Source organism: Lucilia sericata, unplaced genomic scaffold, assembly GCF_015586225.1.
Source record: "Lucilia sericata isolate MDLA Ls3-8-SP2 unplaced genomic scaffold, ASM1558622v1 Contig000249F_arrow, whole genome shotgun sequence".
Taxonomy (NCBI): Eukaryota; Metazoa; Arthropoda; class Insecta; order Diptera; family Calliphoridae; genus Lucilia; species Lucilia sericata.
In genome coordinates, this window is record NW_023994275.1 from 388,087 (window position 1) to 402,500 (window position 14,414).

The following is a 14,414-nucleotide window of genomic DNA, read 5'->3' on the forward strand; positions in this document are numbered from 1 at the left end:
GTTTGATATCTCGAATGGAGGTTAAAACGGAGTTTTTCAAACTTTATGAGACGATATCTAGAAAACCTGATGTGATGAATGGTTTGATATCTCGAATGGAGGTTAAAATGGAGTTTTTCAAACTTTATGAGACGATATCTAGAAAACCTGATGTGATGAATGGTATCTGAGTTTGACTTTTTTGCAAATTTTTTGGACATTCTACCGAAATTCCGGGAATACATTTCTGAAATCACTTAAAACTAATTTTAAGCAAAAACAAGTAAGAGTGCTATATTCGGCTATGCCGAATTTTAATAATCTTAATAACTTTGATTGTCAATGTGCTTATATGGGAGTTGTGAAATTGGTAGAATGATGTACATATATGTACACAAAACATATTCAAGTCGAATTTTATCCCTATAGCTTTAGAATTCAATGAAATATATGCGTGTAAGTGATTTTCGGAAGTGAACCTTATATGGGAGCTATGACCAATTATGTGCCCATCCGGAAAAACTTTCGTAGAGTGATTTATATTTAGACAAAACATATTTGTGTCGAATTTTATCTATGTATATAGCTTTATTTGACAATGAAATATGTGCTTTTAAGTGATTTTGGGAAGTGGGCCTTATATGGGAGCTATGACCAATAGTGACCGATCCGTAAAAAATTTGGTAGAATGATTTGTATGTATACAAAACATATTCAAGTTAAATTTTATCTCTATAGCTTTAGAATTCAATTAAATATATGTGTTTAAGTGATTTTCGGAAGTGGACCTTATATGGGAGCTATGACCAATTATGGGCCTATGCGGAAAAAATTTAGTAGAGTCATTCATATTTATACAAAATATATTTATGTCGAATTTTATTACGATAAATATATTTGACAGTGAAATATTTGTTTTTAAGTGATTTTCGGAAGTGGGCCTTATATGGGAGCTATGACCAAAAATGGACCGATCCGTAAAAAATTTGGTAGAATGATTTGTATGTATATACAAAATATTTGTGTCGAATTTTATGCCGATAACTTTATAATTCAATGAAATATATGCGTTTAGGTGATTTTCGAAAGTGGACTTTATATGGGAGCTATGACCAATTGTGGACCGACTGAGATCTACGTTGATAGTATGATTTCTGTTTATATTATATTTGCATGTACCAAATTTTGTGTTGATACTGAAATATTTGAGGGAGTTATTAAAGATAAACTAATTTCCGGGAATATATACCTTTGTATGGGGGCTATGGGAAATTTAGGATCGATTATATTGATTTTCAACATAATTGATCCCTGGGTAAAAAAAATAATGTGTGACAAAATTCATCGAATTATCTTTTGTAGTTTCTGAGAAAACGACTTAAGAATTACGAAAAAACTGTAATTTTTTCGAGGTAGTCTGAAATTTTTACTCATAACTTTTAACGTTTTGAACCGATTTTGCTGATTTTCAATGCCAAACTGCTTAGGACAATAGTAAATATTTTCGGTGAATTTGGTTTATTTCTTTTGCTTAGTTTTAACGTGAGCGTGTTTTAGGCAGACAGACAGACGGTCAGACAGACGGACATAAATAAATCGACTTAGAATTTGATAAGGTCCCGGAATATATATACTTTGTTGGGTCTCAGATGAATAATTCTTAGTGTTACACACGGAATGACAAACTTATATATACCCTCTATCACCACTGATTGTGGTGAAGGGTATAACTAGATGGAGTCATAATCCAAATTTCAAAAACCCACCTATATACATACAGCAAGTTTGTTGGAATTATTCTAGATTGGGATCGTGAGGATTTTGAATCTCTTTGAACAGTTGGTAGCCAAATAAAGTTCAACTAACTTAAAATTAAGATTTTTTTGATATTTAGTCCATATTTAGTTATAGCTCCTATTTAATCATAACTTAAATCAATATTTTTCATTACAACTTTTTAGATTTGAAGAGACCCAAAACAGCTTTAAGAGTACAGTTAATGGTAACTATAAATTTCAACATTCTTTACAAACATTCGTAATTAATAATTCTGAAAAATTTTCACAGATTCATCAATATTTGACATACGCTATGATGAATTTCCAGCCAAATGGTATATACATATTATAAAAATAATTTAAACATATCCCGATCATACTTAATAAAAAAAATATTTTTTTAAAGTAAAACCAATGTTCTACCAAGAAGTTGTGCTGAAGCCACCTCCTGCACTCGGCGTAGTGGCATATATAAAATTCTCCTAACCAAATACAGCAGTGAACCATTTCTGGTCGAGTGTGATGTTAGAACTGAAGGTGGCGGTTGGATTTTAATACAAAGACGTCAAGATGGTTCTGTGGATTTCTATCGTGATTGGAGCGAATATCAAAACGGTTTTGGCAATATCGAAGGAGAATTCTTTATCGGTCTAAACAAGTTGCATGCCCTGACCAACTATAATGGACCACAGGAGTTACTGATCGTTTTGGAAGATAATAATGAAATTAAACAGGCGAAATATAGTAATTTTGTTATCGGCAATGAAAGTGAAATGTACGCTTTGAAGCATTTAGGTGTTTATTCGGGAAATGCTGGCGATTGTTTAATATCGCATTTGGGCATGAAATTTAGCACTAAAGATCGTGATAATGATGAGTATGAATCGAATTGTGCGGTAGTTTATACAGGGGCTTGGTGGTACAAGAAATGTCACGTAAGGTATGTTTATTTTTATTATAGTTTTTAGAGGTTAAATAATTTATGGGTTTATTCATTTCTGCAGCAATCTTAATGGCAAATATGGCGATACAAATTATGCTAAAGGCATTACATGGCAATCATTCCGTGGCTACAATGTCTCTATAAAACATGCTAAAATGATGATTAGAAGGCGACAATTTTAAATTTTTAACATGAAGAAATCATTACTCTACTGATATGCGACTTAATTGTATTATTTAACTAGCTATACCCAGTGTACTTTGCTACCCTAAAAGGAATATGTATAAATAAAAATCCCACTTAACGATTTTGAAGATTCTAACTACAATAGTTTTCCAGATTTATAATATGTTACATATGAGAGATGTCAAGCAAATTAATGCAAGTTCGCCAGTTTCTATCTATCGCCAATTTCTATCTATCTATAAAAAATTTTAATAATATAAGAGTTTCCAATATGCTCGAAATTTTGTATTTAATTCATATATGTTGTGCCAAGCCACCCATTGAAAGTCCGCCCGTTATGCTCTAAATGTTCACATGAATTTCAAAGTTCTTCATGTAAAATTTGAAGATTCTAGCTCTAATAGTTTCTCCGATATACGAATTTTTCTATTTGAGCTTGAAGCCCCCACATGAAAGTCCAAAATGTTCAGATGAATACTAAACTAATTTGTGCAAAATTTTATAAATCAAGTTCTATTAGTTTCTAAGATAAACGAAATTGTATATTTAATGCATATGGGAGGTGCCAAGTTCCCCATTGAAAGTCCGCCCGTTATGTTCTAATTGTTCCCATGAATTTCAAAGTTCTTCATGTAAAATTTGAAGATTCTAGCTCTAATAGTTTCTCAGATATACGAATTTTTCTATTTGATTCATATGGGGGCTTCGAGACCCCCCAGATGAAAATCCGCTTTTTTTTTCTCCAAAATGTTCAGATGAATATTTAAGTTCTTTGTGCAAAATTTGAAGTATTTAGTTCTATTAGTTTTCCAGATAAACGAATTTGTATCTTTAATTAATATGGGAGGTGCCGCTCCCCTCATTTATTACCCAAAATGTTTAGATGGATGTTAAAGTTATTTGTGCAAAATTTGAAGATTCTAACTGTAATAGTTTCCAAGATAAACGTATTTTTGTATTTAATTTATATGGGAGGTGCCACGCCCCCTAATGCTAGTCTGCCTACTTTTTGTTCTAAATAATTATATTGACACTAAAGTTGCTCCGACAAAATTTGAGGACTCTAACTCTTATATTATATAAAACTGTAATAGTTTCCAAGATAAACGTATTTTTGTATTTAATTTATATGGGAGGTGCCACGCCCCCTAATGCTAGTCCGCCTACTTTTTGTTCTAAATAATTATATTGACACTAGAGTTGCTCCGACAAAATTTGAGGACTCTAACTCTTATATTATCTAAAATATACGGATTTAATATTTTCTTAATATGGGCGTGGCTCCTCGCCCACTTGGAATTTCAAAATTTAGCCTATTACCCATTCCAGACATACAGGAATTCGCTGTGAAAATTTTAATAAAATCGGTTCAGCCGTTTAGTAGTCTATATCGTTCAAACATACATACAAACAAACACACAATAATTTTTATATATATAGATTTTATTTTTGGATGGGCCCGGTCCCCTCTTTAAAGTACTTCATGTAAAGTTAGCTTTTCATCTTCAGAGAAATTTCTTAAATAAACTAAAAAGAAACAAGTTAGAGTTTTATATTCGGCCTTGTGTGATATGTAAATTTACAAAATATATTCCTGTCGAGTTTTACTCTGATCCGGATAAAATTTCGTAACACATTAATATATGTGTTTTTGTGACCAATTGTGGACCGATACAGATATAATTTTGTAATAAGATTCCTATTATATTTACATATATACACATACAAATTATTTGTGTATATTTAAGAGAGTGTTTCACGATAAAGTCTTTTCCGGGAATACATACATTTGTACCTTTCTATGAGGGCATGGGAAATTTTGGATCGATTGTTATTATTTTGAAAATAATTGATCCCTGGGCAAAAAAAAAATAATTTGTGACAAAATTCATCGAATTATCTTTTATAGTTTCTGAGAAAACTACTTAAGAATTAACAGATAGTCTGAAATTCTCCGCTAATGGTGGTGGGGGATATAAAAACAAGCTAAAATATTCAAATGCGAATATTTCGTATGGGCGTCTCTCGACCAAATTTTTAGAAGCAACTCAATATAATAATGACAAATTTTAAATCCGGATGAAAAAAAAATAAAATATTTGCCTCTAAATTAATGAAAATCGCTGTATATTGAAATAATAAAAATTGAATTTACAATTAAACATTAAAGGGTTCTATATTTGGCTTTGACAAATCTGATAACCCTTCACCTTATCGTATTAAAATATATTATACCCTCCACCACCATCAGTGTTGATAGATGGTATATATAAGTTTGTCATTCCGTGTGTAACACCAAGAAATATTCATCAGAGACCCAACAAAGTATATATTCCGGGTCCTTATCAAATTCTGAGTCGATCTGTCTGAGTCCGTCTGTCTGTCTGCCTAAAATACGCTCACGTCAAAACTAAGCAAAGGAAATAAACCAAATTCACCAAAAATATTCATTGTTCACAACGTTAAAAGTTATGAGTAAAAATTTCAAACTAACTCGAAAAAAATTACGTTGTTTTCGTAATTTTTAAGTCGTTTTCTCAGAAACTACAAAAAATAATTCGATGAATTTTGTCACACGTTATTTTTTCGTGGTTTTACAGAATCCCTTTCCTATGATAAAATGATGATACGTCGCAGTAGAACTATATAGTTATTTACATATGTATGTTTGTAATATTATGTACATATATAAAGATATACCTAAAGAATTATGCTCCCACATAAGGTCCACATACGAAAATCACTTCAAAGCACATATTATTGATAAATATAGTTATCTGGATAGAAACAACATGAATATGTTTTGTGTATATATGAATTACTCTGTGAAATTGTTTCCGAATCGGGCCATAAAAGGTTCACATATGAAAATATCGAAATCGCTGTAAAATTTTACAAGAATATGTTTTTTGACAAAGATGGACAAACCTATTAACTAATCTAGAAACTAGTCCATTGTCTACAATATGGACTGGTCGATTGCCAATTTTAAAATCTAGACAATAGTCAGACGATATACCAGTATCGTCTGACTATTCTACAAACTGAACTATTGACTAACTATTCTACACACTAACCTATTCCTAGGTCATTAGCTAGTTAATCGACAAATATATAGAGTAATCTATTGACTAATATATGGACTACAATTAAATATGTCGTGAGTATTTTACTGTAGTATTTTACGATGTCAGAAAGTTAAAAGAATGTTCAATGGTAGTGAATTTTCCATGTCTGCTGTCGTAATGTGTTAAAAACAAAAAATTAATTACTATAGTGCAAATAAATAAAAAATTTGAAATTATAGTCGGACATGGCCGACCATATGATACCCTACAGCAGTGATTATGTTATAAAATTTTGATTATTTTTTAACAATTAAGTATTTTGTTGACAAAACAGGAATTTTCTAAAAGAGGCGTTATGTAGGGGCAGGGGGTTAATATAGTCCTATACTTATAAATTTTGATAGATGGTTTTACGCCTACATCAGTTATTTATGCAGAATATCGTCTTGATATTAGTGTTTATAAGTGAATTTTCACCATCAAGTCATTTTCTGAAGGGGACTTAGTATGAGGGATATAGTCAAATGAGGTCCAATTTTTACGAAAATCAGCAATATCATTATATAAAACAAAATTTTGCCGATTTTTGGAGTGATACAAGAACATTTAACATACAAAAACACTATTCGGGGGGTATGGTTGTATGAAAGCTATACGAAATAATGGATCGATTTTAACAATTTTCAATAGAAGAGTACGTGCAAAATTTCATCTAAGTATCTTGAAAATTGCGATCTGTAGAATGCTCACAAGGTTTACATGGATACACAGACTGACAGACAGACGGATGGATGGACGGACATAGCTAAATCGACTCAGAAAGTGGTTCTGAGCCGATTGCTATAACTTAATGTGGGAGTAGGACCAATATTTTTGGGTGTTACAAACATCAGCACAAACGCATAATACCCTCTCCACTATAGTAGTGTAGGGTATAATTAATTTGTGGTATTATGGGCTTGGGAATACCCGTATAGAACCTAAATTTTTTATAGAACGCATTTTTCATATTTATAAAGAGTACATAAATTCTTTATTTGAAATATTTTAACTAAAAATTTTACTTAAAATTCACAAGCTTTCAGCAGCGAACAAAACTTAAAATGTTGAAACAAATTTTTTGTATAATATTTATAATATTTTTAAAATATACAGCTGCTAAAGCTGATAACGAACAGGTAATGAATAAACAAGTTATAAGAACTTTTCAAACTTATTTTTTTTTACAGTGTAACAACATAATAATTGAAGGTGGTGAACAGGCTTTAAGAAAAATATTTAATGATTTTAATGAAATCAAAACAACATTGAATGAATTGAAACTGAAGTAATATTAAAATATTGTAAATAACATAAATAATTAATTATATATACATATATTTTTAGATATGAAATACACCAGGAAAGCAATAATACTGTAAAGAAAGGTAATTTGATTACAATTTTTCTTCAGAAAGGGGTTCAAAATTTTCAATATTTGACTACATTTCTATTTGTTATTCATAGATATGCCAATTTTTGATGGACGTATTGATAAAATGGATGTTAAATGGTAAAAACATATACATACATACGAAACAAATTTATATAAAACACAGTTATAATTTGTTTTTATTATTTCGAAGCCATACTACGAATCTGCCAAAAGATTGCGCCACAGCTACCGCCTGCACCAAACAGAGTGGCATTTACAAAATACAAATCGAACAATTTAGTTCAGAACCATTTTATGTGGCATGTGATAGTGAAACTGAAACCGGTGATTGGTTAGTGATACAGAAACGTCAAGATGGTTCCGAAGATTTCTATAGAGAATGGCAGGATTACGAAAATGGTTTCGGTGACATAGCTGGAGAGTTTTTTATTGGCTTAAAGAAATTACACGCTCTAACGTCCTACAACGGACCTCAAGAATTATTAATTGTTATGAAAGATGCGAATGATACCAAAACTTTCGCTAAATATGATGCATTTGCCATAGGTAATGAAACGGAATCGTATAAATTAAAAAAATTGGGTAATTACTCGGGAACAGCAGGTAATTCTTTGGGTATTCATATAGGCATGAAATTTTCAACTAAAGATCGTGACAATGATGTAAGTGATAGTAATTGTGCCACTGTTAACACTGGCGCTTGGTGGTATATTAATTGTCATCACAGGTTTGCTATAAGATTTAAATTATATATCTCTGTAACTAAATATTGTAAGTTTTTCATTCACAGTAATCTCAATGGCAAATATGGTGTACACTCTAGCAAGGGTGTTATTTGGAAAACGTTTCGAAATTATTCAGAATCTCTTCCTTATGTTAAAATGATGATACGTCGCAGTAGAACTATATAAATAGTTATTTATATTAATATATGTATAAAATGTGTAATGTATGAAATACAAAAGCTTGAAATTTGTTTAAAATATATTTCGTTTTTATCAAGGTATGGATTATATATCCCGATATATGTAATGTGCATATTCATAGGGAATTCAGTACACTATTGTACTTTTATCAGTATTTTCAGTACAAAAAAAAAACCACAGTATGACATATGTACATGTAAAGTAGGGTATATTGATTTTGTGATTCCATTTGTAACACATTGAAATATTGGTCGCATAAAAACCAAAAATTCTAAGACAGTCCGTCTTTAGGTGAGATGAAATCACAATAGTGTCCGAAATATTGGTCGTAGACCCACAAAAGTATGTATATACATATATTCTGGGTCCTTTTTAAATCCATGTCCGCCCGTATTGAAAGCACGTTAGGTTATAAATGAAATGAGCTAGGAGCCTAATATTTTCCAAAAATATTCCTTATAGATAAGGGTTTTTGATAATGGACAATAGCGGACGATGTTTTCGCACATCTTAATATTATAATACTCAAGTCGAATTCTTATTTCACATACATCCATAGACATCTATCCATCCATCCATATACACTTGACACTAACTCATTCCCAACGCTTAGCTCCACGGTCACTCATCTGCGGAGTTAATGTCGAGTGCTTTACTTGAACACCTGCCGTGTTGGAATATTTCACGTGGTCTTTTTCAACCACTGGGTGAGCTTTTGTAACGACTCACCAACGCCCCATTGTACTTCTTACACGCAGGTGGCAATTTACGTTTCGGTCCAGTATACGTACACTTTGCTCAAGTACTTGAGGTATCTAATCTCTGACTATTGCTGCCTCGATGCTTAACTTCCGATATGCAAAAACATCACTTCCGCTTACAACCACAACCAGATGGGATGATTTCTGTTGAGTCGGCAATAGCACGTAGAGACGTAAGTACGAATCCATTAAATAAGCCGAGACTTTGTTCTTACTCACAGTGACAGACTGTGGTAAATCTGGTATGAACAGAGTTTACTCTGAACATACCTGGGCAAGGTATTACTTGTATAAGATACCTTTCATCTATCACCATTCAACCCAGCACACTTCTCATTTATCCGACACGTTCATAAGAGAGAACATACGAGCGTATGAGTTCCGTATAGCCCTATATTCATCCTGTATCATATACAATTAACACCAACTCATTTCCAATGCTTACTCCCATAGTCACTCCTCTGTTGGGTATCTATTGTCTTTCGGCAATAGCACCGAACTTATCCCGAAATATAGATTTCACCGTGCATCAGTCTTTTAACCGCAACTTACTCTTCCCGCGAATTTGGGCTTAAAATACGGCCACAACGTGGATCCCGAAGGAACCTTAACCAACTGACCAGACAGGACAAGTCCTGCGGCAACTGGCCACCCATAGTACCAGATTATGTGGTTCTCTGGTTAGACCCCATGTCAAATCATATAAGGACTAGCCGAGGAGTGAAATGTCATCACTAGTTTATAGTCGAGACAGACTAAAGGTACTGGTAGCTTCTCTTTACCCCGGCATTGCAATACACCAAGATGATGGTCTTTCATAAAGGAAACAAACCCCGGGGGAAGTCTTCCGAAGGGATTGCACGAAACAAGACAAAATCCGAAACTCTGATCTGTGGGCTAACGGTGGTACCAAATTATATGGCTCTCTGGTTCGACCACAGCTCAAAAAAGTTCCAAGGAAAGGCCGAGTCGGTTTATAATCCCTTTTAGCACCTCTTCATCAAGGTAATATGCCCCGGGGGATAGTATTATATAACGATTCGACAAAAAAATGTAATTTAAACACTGATCTCTCTCCGTCTATAATCCAAAATTTGCATTAAAGGCCGTATTCCGAAAGATATCCTAATGTGTACATACAGCATAAATCTAATATATATTTACATATGTACACATGAGTAAATCGTGGTAGTATACAAAATTTTTGTTTTCTATAGAATACTAAATAGATTTATCCATAAACTATAGAATAGTTCAGACTAATGGATATATTAGTTATATCGTGTTAATTAAGCTCTTGGGAACAATCAAGTAGAGTCACAGGGACTACGTTTTGACAAATATATATGTTATATAAGTAAATATGTATATGACTATATCAATAGATTAGTCCACTATCCCACAGATAGATATTTAGAGATCTTAAGCATATCACAAAAGGTCAAATGGGCGTCAATGCAAATAGCTCTTCATATTATCACCATTATCACTGTAAAATGCTAATTACTACACTGCAATTTAATGATAAGTATGTATATATGTATATTCGCGTTGTGTGGTATTATGGGATCGCTCGATATCTGTAAAACCCATACGGACTTTTACATTATTATCGATAAAACTTTAGTAAATAGTGCAATTATATAATTCACCTTATAAATATCCAACCATTTACTAAAATATTTTTAGTTTTTATTAAAAATTCAACGTCTTCACAACTACAAGACTAATTCGAAATGTTGAAATTAAAAAAGTGTTGGTATATTTTTGTTATAATATTAATATATAGAATTTCAATTGTCAAATCTGATACCGAAGAGGTATTTGTGTTAAAATTCTATCATAAATATTGTTAAGAACATTTTAAATCTTTTATTTCGCAGTTCAAAAATATCACCACTGAAGATAGTGAACAAGCTGTTAAGGCGTTATACAAGGATTTTAAGGAATTGAAAAGTTTAGTGCAGGCATTGAAAACGAAGTAATATTTATTGAAATTCAATTAATTTAAAATAATTTAATAAATTTTTTATAAATCTTTTAGTAATAAAGTACAACGGGACAACGATAATGTAACAAAGAAAGGTAAAGGTTTTTATATGGGTTTAATATAAAATGGATTCGTTCCTTAAATGTACTTCTTTTTTCTCTTCATAGATTTGCCACTTTTTGATGAACGTTTTGATAAAATGGACGATATATGGTAAGAAAGTCGCCGAAATATACTTCAAAACTCACATTTAAATTAATTTTACTTCAAAGCAATACCACCGATCTACCAAAAGATTGTGCCACCGCTACCGCCTGCAGCGGACGTAGTGGTATATACAAAATTAAAATCGAACAATACAGTAGTGAACCATTTTATGTAGCATGCGATAGTGAGACCGAAACGGGAGATTGGTTGATAATACAAAAACGACAAGATGGTTCCGAGGAGTTCCATAGAGATTGGAAAGAATATGAAAAAGGTTTCGGTATCATTGATGGAGAGTTTTTTATTGGCCTAAAAAAATTACATGCTCTAACAACTTACAATGGACCACAAGAGTTATTGATAGTAATGGAAGATGGTAATGGCACTAAAACATTTGCCAAATATGATGCATTTGCTATAGGTAATAAAACGGAATCGTATAAATTGAAAAGATTAGGCAGATATTCGGGAACAGCGGGAAATTCACTGCATTATCATATTGGCATGAAATTCTCAACAAAAGATCGTGACAATGATGAATATGTTCGCAGTTGTGCTGTTGAATTTAAGGGGGCTTGGTGGTATAAAAATTGTCATCATAGGTGTGTATTTTTATATTTATCGTTATGGGAATCGGTTTCGAAAACGACAAATGCAATTAAATGTTATCGTTTTTCTAGAACTCCATCTAGAATTTGATTATTTGTCAAACAAAATATCGATAACATTAGAGATGATCAGACCAATGTATTATTTTGTTGTTTCCCAAACCAATTCCGACATTGATGGACTCTATGACAATCCCAACTTTTAATGTTTTTCGTCTATAGTAATCTTAATGGAAAATATGGTGAAAATACTATTGGCAGTGGCATTAATTGGAAAGCATTTCGTGGTATTCATGAGTCTCTTCCATATGTTAAAATGATGATACGTCGCAGTAGAACCATATAGTTATTCATTTTGATGTCTATGTCTGTTTGTATTGCAGTCCTAAGTACCTATAATTTAGACCATAAATATATTTTAATTAGATTTAAAAAATATTTTTTAATTTAATAAAATTTTCTAATGTTTAGACTCATTCATCGAAAGAAGTTGGAGTGTATTGATTGAAATATTGGTCGCAAATATTATTAGTATTAGATTTTAAGACGATCTAACCATTTATGATTAGCTATGGGGTCTTTGAGAAGCTGGAAAACGGAAAATTATCTCAAATAATCTCAGTCGATATGTTAGAAAGGAAGTATAACGAGATGTTTTGTTTAATTTAGGATTTTAGGATACGTGATGTAATATCGATCCATGATTGCATCTAGCTCGCTTATAGTATATGAAGCACCAAATAATTATACTGTGAAGTATTGCGAACATCGAACCATATTTGACCCTAGCACCTACATTTCCATAATTTTTGCGCGATTTATTGACAATATACTGATTCTGTTAGAGGGGTTAAATGGGGGCTAGGGATCTTATATGAGGGTCAATTATGAACTGATACTGGTAGGGAGATTTCAGTTCCTATAAAACTAGTTTGTGTTGAATTTCACCTCTAGACATGTACTTTTAAGTCAAATATCTCAACCAAATATACTTCTAGTACTTTTATTTTAAACCTCCTTTTAAAATAATGTTACTGTAATCGCTCCATACGTTTTATCAGCAAATATTTGTGGTTTCCTAAAATATTTCGTAGTGTTAATAAACATGAATTTATAAAAAAAGTTTCATAAAGTTTCATTAGTTTTTGTAAATAACTATAAATCCAGCATTTATTTTAAACATGGTATTAGTCCACTTTAAAGTAAATGGTTCCAGTAAGAAGTCAATAATCAAAATCGAGCTTAATGCTATATAACAGAAAAGAGGTAAACAAAATAAAATAAGAACACCCTAATAACTAAATCGGTCTGAGGGAGTAATTTTTTATTGAAAATTCGTAAATAACTGTACTTTTTTAAAGGGATACTAGTATACATTTTTATGTATAATTCTTAGGAATCACGTCCAGGAAACTGAGTTTCTGAACATCGGACGATAATACATTCAGTGAATACTATATAAGGTTTTTGTTTTTACAAACAAAATTTTCCATGAAAACAAGCGCCCAACAGGCCCGACAGTGGTCTAGGTGTATTTCTTTGGATTTGATGTAGATACATTCTCCTATCAACCTAACCTATAAAACTGTACAAATGTGGTTTCAAATTTGTGCCTTGGAGCTGCAATTTGACTCCTTTAGAAAGACTAAAATCGTCCGTATCCCTCATTCTTATAATAGAACCAAAAATCACCAACAAAGTTTGACCGATATTCGAATCTCTCCTATATGATGTAAATACTAAAATATGAATATCTCAAAAAATATAAAAGCTAGATTCCTTCAAATTTGAAGAAAATTGACTGACTAGCAATAGTGGGCGTGACAATACCATAAGATGGGCTTATAACCAATACATATTTCCCAGACACTTAATTTAGTACATTACCACCTCTTATTAATCTAATCTTCTGTACATATAATTATCAGAATTCCCCGGCTGTAACCTATGTTGATGAGATTGTGGTTCTTAAAAAAATGTTTGCCAGCTTACAAGATATTAAAAATTCGATTAATATATGGGACTCCAGGTAATATATTTAAACAAAATGTTGTTACGTTCTCAAACTTTCCAAAAATATTTTTACAATTTTCAATTAGATATAACGAACTTTTTGAACTAAAGGCAATAAGGGAAAAAGGTAATCATATTATTTAGAAAACATGTTTGGATTAAAACCCATTGTTTTCCTTACAGATTTACCAGTTTTTGATATACGTTTCGACAATCTACCCCTTAAATGGTAATATAAATCTCAATTTTAACTTAATAATTTTTAAAAACTCTCTCTATATTTGCCAGCGAAAATCAATCTATGCCGAAAAATTTGTGCTGAAGCCACTTCCTGTACACAACGTAGTGGAATTTATAAAATCAAATTGGAAAAATACAGCAATGATCCATTTCTGGTAGAGTGTGATGTTAAAACTGATGGTGGTGATTGGATTTTGATACAAAGACGTCAAGATGGCTCTGTAGATTTCTATCGTAATTGGGCAGAATATCAAAGGGGTTTTGGTAAAATCGATGGAGA

The 14,414-nt window shown here is 31.9% G+C and overlaps 3 protein-coding genes and 1 pseudogene across 3 annotated transcripts; all 4 read left to right on the forward strand.

The window, feature by feature from the left end:
- The first annotated feature begins 107 nt into the window (after positions 1-107).
- Positions 108-3,022, forward strand: LOC119602694 (fibrinogen C domain-containing protein 1-like). The gene is made up of 5 exons (XM_037954342.1): positions 108-112; positions 1,941-1,981; positions 2,047-2,092; positions 2,164-2,697; positions 2,762-3,022. The coding sequence occupies exons 1-5, from the start codon at positions 108-110 to the stop codon at positions 2,880-2,882; spliced, it is 747 nt and encodes a 248-aa protein (XP_037810270.1). The 3' UTR covers positions 2,883-3,022.
- Positions 3,023-7,026: 4,004 nt separating this feature from the next.
- LOC119602699 (ryncolin-1-like) lies at positions 7,027-8,338 on the forward strand. Its single transcript, XM_037954347.1, has 6 exons — positions 7,027-7,132; positions 7,184-7,281; positions 7,341-7,381; positions 7,461-7,506; positions 7,580-8,116; positions 8,180-8,338. The coding sequence occupies exons 1-6, from the start codon at positions 7,058-7,060 to the stop codon at positions 8,298-8,300; spliced, it is 918 nt and encodes a 305-aa protein (XP_037810275.1). The 5' UTR covers positions 7,027-7,057; the 3' UTR covers positions 8,301-8,338.
- A 2,448-nt stretch (positions 8,339-10,786) lies between these two features.
- Positions 10,787-12,361, forward strand: LOC119602697 (ryncolin-1-like). Its single transcript, XM_037954345.1, has 6 exons — positions 10,787-10,896; positions 10,960-11,057; positions 11,121-11,161; positions 11,234-11,279; positions 11,339-11,875; positions 12,104-12,361. Exons 1-6 carry the CDS (start codon positions 10,813-10,815, stop codon positions 12,225-12,227), a joined length of 930 nt encoding a protein of 309 aa, XP_037810273.1. The 5' UTR covers positions 10,787-10,812; the 3' UTR covers positions 12,228-12,361.
- Positions 12,362-13,513: 1,152 nt separating this feature from the next.
- The window catches only part of LOC119602696, a 1,472-nt pseudogene continuing 571 nt past the window's right edge, over positions 13,514-14,414 (forward strand).

Bases quoted from the DNA above. Each gene is read 5' to 3' on its own strand.
- LOC119602694 (XM_037954342.1), top strand. The intron at 2,093-2,163 runs GTATATACATAT...ATTTTTTTAAAG, and splicing joins GATGAATTTCCAGCCAAATG to TAAAACCAATGTTCTACCAA. The intron at 2,698-2,761 runs GTATGTTTATTT...TCATTTCTGCAG, and splicing joins TACAAGAAATGTCACGTAAG to CAATCTTAATGGCAAATATG.
- LOC119602699 (XM_037954347.1), top strand. From the start codon at position 7,058: ATGTTGAAACAAATTTTTTGTATAATATTTATAATATTTTTAAAATAT. The intron at 7,282-7,340 runs GTAATATTAAAA...ATATATTTTTAG, and splicing joins TTGAATGAATTGAAACTGAA to ATATGAAATACACCAGGAAA. The intron at 7,507-7,579 runs GTAAAAACATAT...ATTATTTCGAAG, and splicing joins GATAAAATGGATGTTAAATG to CCATACTACGAATCTGCCAA.
- LOC119602697 (XM_037954345.1), top strand. From the start codon at position 10,813: ATGTTGAAATTAAAAAAGTGTTGGTATATTTTTGTTATAATATTAATA. The intron at 10,897-10,959 runs GTATTTGTGTTA...TTTATTTCGCAG, and splicing joins TCAAATCTGATACCGAAGAG to TTCAAAAATATCACCACTGA. The intron at 11,058-11,120 runs GTAATATTTATT...TAAATCTTTTAG, and splicing joins GTGCAGGCATTGAAAACGAA to TAATAAAGTACAACGGGACA.